The sequence below is a fragment of the Hibiscus syriacus genome, unplaced genomic scaffold (assembly GCF_006381635.1).
Source record: "Hibiscus syriacus cultivar Baekdansim isolate YM2019G1 unplaced genomic scaffold, ASM638163v2 tig00111743_pilon, whole genome shotgun sequence".
NCBI lineage: Eukaryota > Viridiplantae > Streptophyta > Magnoliopsida > Malvales > Malvaceae > Hibiscus > Hibiscus syriacus.
Genome location: NW_024063167.1, coordinates 276,363 through 284,724, shown reverse-complemented (window position 1 = coordinate 284,724; position 8,362 = coordinate 276,363). Strand labels below are relative to the sequence as shown.

The window sequence follows — 8,362 nt, the reverse complement described above, 5'->3', positions numbered from 1 at the left end:
CGAGGACGCCAATAAGTTTCTTTGATGTCTCGTTTCTCTTATAGGAGAAGATATATTAGTTTGGGGCCATCATTCCTCAACAAGATCGGGATATTTTTGGGTACTGAAATGGACTTTAACTTGTAAATTGTAAAGATACAATTTAGTTTTTTTGTTAGCACCCGAATTGTATTTCAACCAATATTAAAGATAATGTACACAAATTGTCTCGACTATAAAATATTATTTTATTAAGTATACTAAATATTTATTAAAAGTTACAAAATATTTTTTCGACTATAGATGTTACTTTATTCAGTCCCTCGACTATTAAAGATTATGAATTGATTATCTAGTTATTCATATGTTCCAAACTTGTCTTTTTAGTTAAAAATTGCCAATCGTCTGTATTGAATGTTAATCTACTGATTGAGATATGATAAAATCATATTTTAATGATGTCTATTGTCATCGATGTTGCTTTTTAGCACTGACTCAACAATATAATATCTCACGCATCGACTCAATGATATGATATAAACAAAGACTAGATCCACCGGATGCCATTCAAATAGTTTAGGGATCAATTTTTTATCATATCTTAGTAAGTAGATTTATGTTCATTCAGACACCTGCAACTTTTTAATGAATGAAGAAAATTTTGAAACATATAAATAATCATGTGACTATTTTATAATTTATAATAATTAAAAGACTAAAAAAACAGTGGTCAAAATTATTTTATAACTTTATCCCATTATTAACGATGCTATTTATAATTTTCTTTTCTTTTATCTGTAGTTAAATATCATTTTTAATTCAATTTAAAAAGAAAAAGAAATGTAAATAGAATTTGGTGGCACTTTGGTTATTGCAAAGAAGTCAAACTTCATAAATTTCGGAGATTATTATTACCATCATCGTCATGGTTACAGTTTGTTCCCCACTTACCTTGTTGTCCATCATGATAAAATATACCCTTCATATTATTAATATCGGATGCGTAAAATTACCATAACGACTTCATAAATCCACATCCCCACTCCTCGACGTACCTGAAAATCTGAATGGACACGAGGGGCATACTTGTAATGGTGCATCCTCGACAGCGCAGATTCTTCACCCAGACCGGTTCATGGTCCATGGTTCTCACGTAATCATCATCAATTTTCATAAAAGGAGTGCACTCTCCTTATGACTCCTCCACTATCTACCAATTATACTCTCATTCATTGGATCTTCCCATCATTATTTATTATTGGGTAATCTAATGTTATCTTACTTTTCAAAGCAAAATTATATTTAGATTTTTAATATTAAAATAAATATTTATGCAAGTTAGATTTAGACATGATAAACTTTACCCGAATTCGATTATCTGAACTGATTTATCTGACTTATTATTCGATATTTACTTGAACATGTTGTTTAAATTTAATCCGAAACCCGAACCATACCTAATCTAAAATTTAGTTAACCTGATATAGATCCATATCTAATTTGATCATAATCGAAAATAAATCGAATCGAAAATAATCTGAACCGAAATTTAACTCAAACTGAAAGAAACTTGAACCGAAGTTAACCCGATCTGATCCGATCGAACCAAATAAATGATATATTAATATTAGATTTATAATGAAAATAATAGAAAACTTATGTTACAACTTAAGAGTAAAACGTAGCAAATAATGTTATGTATTGTTTTTTAAAATTTAATAATATTATTAAATTTATAATTAAATATTAGATATTTGATTGAAACTTTTGATTGAAAATAAATTTCTTAATTAAAATTTATTTATTTTATAAAATAATTCTTATTATAAATTTTTCGTACAAGATTAATATAAAATTTTAGTAACAAGCTGTAACACGCATTATAGGAATGTGCTGTGTCAATTTATCATCTATAAATGATGGTCTAATTTAAAATATTGAACTATTGAAAATTGTAATTGAACCTAAATAATAAGATTAACAGACAAGAAGACATATTTTTTTAATAAGAATATAACAATAATTTTATATATACTTGATTAGACTCATAACTAACTCAACCCGAATTATCATGATCCAAAGGTTGACCCAAGCCGAAAATCAACCAATTTGATATCGACCCAACCCGAAATCTAACTAATATGATATTAACCTGACACAAAAATAAACTGATCCGAACAAAAAACAACCAATCCAATAATCACCCGACCCGAAAACAGACCGACTCGACCCGATTTACCATCCACCCAAACTAAATCCTAACAAGATCCGATCCGATCCGATCCGAATAAAATTGAGCCGAATATAATCTTAGCCCGAAATAATTCGACTTAAACCCAATTCGAATGTCTTGTTTGCCGCCTCTAATTATATTCTTCTAAGGTTTATGTATCAAATATAAAAATTATAATGAATCTATTATATATAGAACAATTAAAATTTTTTATTGAATTATTCCATATAAAAAAATATTATTCATTTTAAAAAATTAAATATTTCAATAAACTAATTGAATGTGAATAATTATAGTCGTTAAATTCAATTAATGGATTACGACATAATTAGTACCCACTCCCACAGTTCACACAAATAACAAAGAAAAGATCATAAATACGACATTAAAAGAATGTTGTTTGTTTTTTCCCCCTATTTGTGGGGCAAACCAACTCTAATTTCACGTCTCATTGTATTTTTTTTCTTCAATTACTCATTAATTTTCATTGACTCCATGCGCTGTTGGATTATACCAATATTGTTATTTATAGGGGTGTATTAAATATTGTTATTTATGTTCAAAATTTGAACTAAGATTTTTATTTAAAAATAAAACGTACACTCTTCTTGACGGTTACTGATATTTATCATTATTTTATTTAGAACCAATGCATACGTTTTATCGAATGCAACGATAGTTTCGATAAGTATAGGTCCAGATACGAAGCTATGATTCATTTTGGGGCCACTGTTCTTAATTTCTTTAGTATTTTAAAATAATTATTCAAATTTACGTGTTTATTAGAATTTTAAATAGATGTTTCTGATTCTGATTAGTTTAATATTTGTTTATTAGAATTCTAAATTTATTTTATAATTAAAAGAGAAAGGAGAGGTTACATCCACGATTAGGACTGTAAATAAAACGAGACAGATCGTGAGTTATTTGATATCGACTCGATCAAGACTTGATAAATATTCGGATTGAATGGACTCGACTCGAATTCTTAACGAGTCAAAACGAGCTACTTGATACTCGACTCGAAAAGCTCTTGATCAGCTCGAAAATATAATATATTAAGATTTCATTTAAAAAAAAAACAGATTATTAATAATATCAACATTTATGTGTTGATTTTTTTTAAAAAATACAATAATGTTTTCATGTATTTAAGGTTCAGGTTCGAGTTTGAGATTGAGAATTCGATCTTATTAAGTTTAAGATTTTTTTTTTCATTTCGAGCCTTTTCGAGCTGCTCACGAGTTTCAATTTAGGATTTCGAGTCGAGCTTAAAATTTTTAAGCTCGCGAGTTTTCAAGTCGAGTCAAGCTCCATTTAAAAGTTTTCGAGTTGAGTCGAGCTCAGTAATATTCGAACTCGACTCGACTCGTTTACACCCCTATCCACGACCATGCAGCCTAACGTTCAGTTGACTCCCAGAAATATAATAAAATAAATAACTAAATAATTTGCCATTAAAAAACGCACTCCCAGAAAAGCAAAATCTCTTCCCTTTCCCTTCCCATTTCACCAAAAAGAATCCCACTTTTCTTTCTTCATCTTTCTCCCCTTTCTTGTGTTCTACAGTGCCTGGGAAACCCTAAAACCTTGATCTTCCCTGACCCTTTTCCTATCTCAACCCGACCCGATCTGGGTCCGATCCCAATGTCCCTTCTTCCAGCATGAAATCACAGATAAAGTATTCAAACGGAAATTAGAAAAATAAAAGAGTGATTTTTCCCCCTTCTTGTTTTCATTTGAGGGAGAGAAAGAGAGGGAGAAATGTATAAGAACCAGCTGCAAGAGCTGGCGCAGAGGAGCTGCTTTAATCTTCCCTCCTATACGTGCATTAGGGAAGGTCCAGACCACGCGCCAAGGTTCAAAGCCACCGTTAACTTTAACGGCGAAACCTTCGAGAGCCCTCACTACTGCTCTACTCTCCGTCAAGCGGAACACTCCGCTGCCGAAGTCGCACTCCAATCCCTCTCTAATCGTGGACCTTCTCACTCCCTCGCCGCTAGAATCCTGGTAAGTTTTTTTCTTCAAAGCTTCTGCTAATGCACGCCTTTTCTTTGACATCTCCGCCTCGTTTTCCAAGTTGAGCCACGGGGAGTGATCGGCGTCTTCCTGAGCCGCCGTTCTGATCGCCGGAGGTTCAGTTAGCTGGTTGTCGGGAGGGGATTTTACTGGAATGCCCTTGAATGTTTAATGAAGTAGCTGAATGCAGTAGGATTTTCTTGACTTTTTAGCTGATGACGAAAGCGGAAATTTAATTTTTAAGTGAAATAACAATGGGGGAGTGAAGAATCCACGTTGTGACATTTAATGCCCTTATAATTAATTAAATGTATGATTTTTCTGGGAAACAGCTGTGGTTCGATAATTTTGGTTTTTTAGGTGAAATTAATGGCTTAGTATGGGTGCATTTCGGTCATATAAAAATGCTTCCTTTGACTGCCTGGGAATAATAAAACGGTAGAGAGGGTAATTTTTTTAAAGAAAATATTTTTGGTGTCTTTATCTCTTGCGGACTAAATAAATTCAATTAGGTCTTTGAGCGTATGTCGGTCCAATATTGCAACCTATTTAATAAATGTTTTTGTAGATTTTCTTCGCTGGTAAAAAATGAGATCTTTCGGGTCGGGTTGTCTGATAAGGAAGAACCGGAAAGGGGTTTGGGTTTCTCAACTTAGAGAAATAGTTAGTTTTGCTTTAGCAAATGAGTAGCTTGAATCTGTCAAAAGCTAAAGATATGATCTTTGAGATGGATATTTTTAGGCTTAATCTACAAAATGCAGATTGATTCTCATGGTGTGTGCTTAGCTTGGCTTATGAAAAGGATGTAAATATGATGAAAATGATCAAACTGGTGGCTCGGATTTCGGTTGGGATTATGTAGAACTACAATTATGAGACGTTTTGGTTAAGCATTTCGTACAATATTCATGATTCGTTGCGTTTGGTATATAACTTGTCGGGTTCTTATTCGTTTCCTCGTTGCGTCTTAGGTTGCAACTGTTTATTCGTTGATTTTGACTTCCTTAGAGAAGTAGTTTGTAAACTTATGATTGTGTTCATCGTGCGCATCCTTGATATGTAACATATGCAGTTTTGGCGAACTATGTTTCTCTCAGCCAGTTCATCAATGTTAACATCTTGTTGATAACAAATTATCAAATTCTGGATGAATTTTTTGTGTGTTTATATCTGAATTTCCTTGAATATGCTTTGTTAACTCGAGCTTTATTGGGATTGATACTGATTCGGCTTTGTTATGTTAGGATGAGACTGGGGTTTACAAGAACCTCTTGCAGGAAATTGCACAAAGAGTCGGGGCTCCATTGCCGCAGTATACGACGTTTAGATCAGGCCTTGGACACCTACCTATTTTTACGGGAACAGTTGAATTGGCTGGAATCAAATTCACCGGGGAACCTGCTAAGAACAAGAAACAAGCAGAAAAGAATGCAGCCATGTCAGCTTGGACATCTCTAAAACTATGTGAGTCTTGGTTCCATTTTTCCTATGGATTAACGTTCCGATGATAAAATAGTTGACGACTCATTATATTCTTTGTGCCGGAACTGAATACTATATCTTATTTTTAGTGGCGAAAGAAAATATGAGTTCTTCAGAGCCAGAGAACAACGATGAGCTTGAACAGATAACAATTGCTCGGGCGCTGTTGAATTATCGAATAAAGGAAAAGATGGCTATGGCAAACTCCTCTAATGGTCCAATATTATTTACAAAGAAGTTTCCCATTCAGAATCCTAGACCAATTAGTCCACAGCCTCCTGCTACCACCTCAAAAATCCTTCCTCTAATCTGCCCAAAGTTGGTTTCTCGGAACAGGTCAAAGTCAGCAGCAGCACATGACAAGCTCATACCGACATCATCCCAAACACATGTACCTGAAAGCTGTGGTGCTCGTCCACAGAAATTCCCTGCAGCTGGAGCAGCTCCTTATGTTCCCATTCGACAATTACGGGCACCTTGTCATGGCATCGCTCCACCAGTTACAATAAGATCTGCAGTGCCTGTTTTCTCCGCACCACCGCATCCAGCACCATCTGCAGTATCCCCTCAGCCACCAGCATCAGCAATTCCTACTCATCCAGCAGAGTCTCTTCTTCCAGCACAACAACCTCAATCTGTAGTTCCTCCTCGTCAATCACCTTCACCACTCCCCACCCAAGTACTGCGAGCTCCTGTACGAATTGCCCCACCTATCACCATCAGGCAGGCAGTTCCTGTATTTGCCGCTCCACCAGTAGGTAAAGAAGATATACAATCCATTCCTATGAGAAACGAAGATGTTGCGACATTTACTACAACAGCCCTGCCCTACAAATCAGCTGCCCAAGCAGAGGAAGCTGCAAGCACAACATCAAAGAATCTGCAAGAATCGGAGACAGTAGAGAGTTTAGAGCATCTCAAAATCTGATGGCAATGTAGGAACGAAATTCGAATTCAAGGCTATAGAGCAAGAGTCAATGGTTTTGTGTTTTGTTATTGTAATCTCATATATGAGTGTTGTTATCTTTTTATTCTCTTTTTCACCATCTTCTCTTTTTGTCATCTCAGAAGCTACAGTTTATGCAGATTAAGTTAGAATCAGCATTAAGAAGTCCCATATAATAGCATTTTCAGTTAAAGACTGTCTAAAGTAATGTTGCGAAGGCAAAATTCTGATGCTCTGAGGTACTTACCAACACACTGTAGGTGATAATGGCCCAAAATCCATGAATGGGACCTAGAATGTTCCTGATAATGACCAAAGTGATCCCTTACAAGGACACTGTAAATCAAATGACCAAAGTCTCTTTGCATGACAGCACAATCAAGTACTAACTGAAACAAACGTTGGGTTGTTTTCATTCATCTGAAAGGAACAGCATCTAGTACTCTGTAAACCTAAAGCCATTTTGGAGCTTGTTGAGAATAGGTTATGGAACACTGGAGATCCTTATATTTATAGGGCTGCAGATAATTGGTTTTGGTTTCTATTTATTGTTAAGAGATACCTCTTCTGTTAAAGGAGTTTATGCTTTTTTCTTAAATAAATATCAATGCTGTTTCCCCATACATCTCCATCTTCATCAAGAAAAATGATACTGTGAAGATGGCGTTGATTATTTAGAACACTTATTCCCTCGGCTAAAGAAGAACAAAGACAATTTAAGATGACATCAATTATTTTCATCCATACACCTTTGGTTGCCGTAGTGAAGAAGAAGATGCAGTAATGCTTATTCAGCACCAGGTCATCACTAGAATAATGAGCAAGGAATTTCAAAGTAGTAATCCCATTAGTGGGTGTTTTTAAAGCACTAAAAACAATGAAGTGGGATAGCTACAATTTTTTAAGCTATAACATATCAACTTTATCTTCTAGACAACTAGCAAAACTTGTAAATAAAATTTATACTAAAACAATAAATTTTCAAATGTTTAGCAAACTTTGACAATGGGGTTGAACCATCTTTTTTTCAAAGTTTGTTTGGATTAGTTGGTCAAAATTTGAATCTAAACATTTCTAGTCTTGCCATTCTACTTCAATACAACATAGGTTCAGAACCTTTTCAAAAAAAGGGAAAAATGATCCCATCTATCTTTGAATTCTCAATTTGTCACCCTTCAACATTTTAAAGATCTCAATGACATCCTAAAGCAAAATGGAAACATAGATTTTTACACTAATAATATATAAGGGTAAACTACACCGTTCCTCACTGAACTTTACTATCTCTCCTATTTCACTCATTGTACTTTCAATTCTTTTAATTTACTCACTGAATTTTCAAATTGCTCCTATTTTGGCCAGTATGAATTGTTTTATTATTATCTTTAAATGATGTGGTAATTTTTTTTATTTAATATAAAAACAATTTTAAATATTAAATTAAGATAGATAGTGGTCGTTCATTGTTCGTCGTCGTTTGATGCCATCATCGATGACCGTAGATGGTGGCGTTCGCTCCCAGATTTCATCGGTCACTTTACCTCGACCCCTTGAGTTCGAATCTAACCTCCATTTTATTAGAACGTTCTCTGAATCTAATAAAAAAAATGAGAAAACCAAAACAGCTGTCACCGTAGATGATTGTGGTCGCTTGGTCCCAAATTTCATGGGTCGCTTTGCCTCGATCCCGTGAGTCTCAATCC

At 34.4% G+C, this 8,362-nt stretch overlaps 1 protein-coding gene across 2 annotated transcripts; it reads left to right on the top strand.

Moving 5' to 3' along the window:
• The first annotated feature begins 3,664 nt into the window (after positions 1 to 3,664).
• On the top strand, positions 3,665 to 6,742 carry LOC120168990 (double-stranded RNA-binding protein 2-like). 2 transcript variants are annotated; one of them, XM_039177230.1, is made up of 4 exons: positions 3,665 to 4,222; positions 5,476 to 5,695; positions 5,803 to 6,471; positions 6,503 to 6,742. In XM_039177230.1, exons 1-4 carry the CDS (start codon positions 3,977 to 3,979, stop codon positions 6,613 to 6,615), a joined length of 1,248 nt encoding a protein of 415 aa, XP_039033161.1. In that variant the 5' UTR covers positions 3,665 to 3,976; the 3' UTR covers positions 6,616 to 6,742. The 2 variants fall into 2 exon arrangements, with proteins under 2 accessions (XP_039033161.1, XP_039033160.1); XM_039177229.1 differs by having other exon boundaries at positions 3,666 to 4,222; positions 5,803 to 6,742.
• The last annotated feature ends 1,620 nt before the right edge of the window (positions 6,743 to 8,362 follow it).

What these genes read in the sequence shown, in the direction of transcription:
- LOC120168990 (XM_039177229.1), top strand. Translation starts at nt 3,977, where the DNA reads ATGTATAAGAACCAGCTGCAAGAGCTGGCGCAGAGGAGCTGCTTTAAT. An exon ending in CCCTCGCCGCTAGAATCCTG is followed by an intron (nt 4,223 to 5,475) that starts GTAAGTTTTTTT and finishes TTGTTATGTTAG; the next exon opens with GATGAGACTGGGGTTTACAA. An exon ending in TTGGACATCTCTAAAACTAT is followed by an intron (nt 5,696 to 5,802) that starts GTGAGTCTTGGT and finishes TCTTATTTTTAG; the next exon opens with TGGCGAAAGAAAATATGAGT.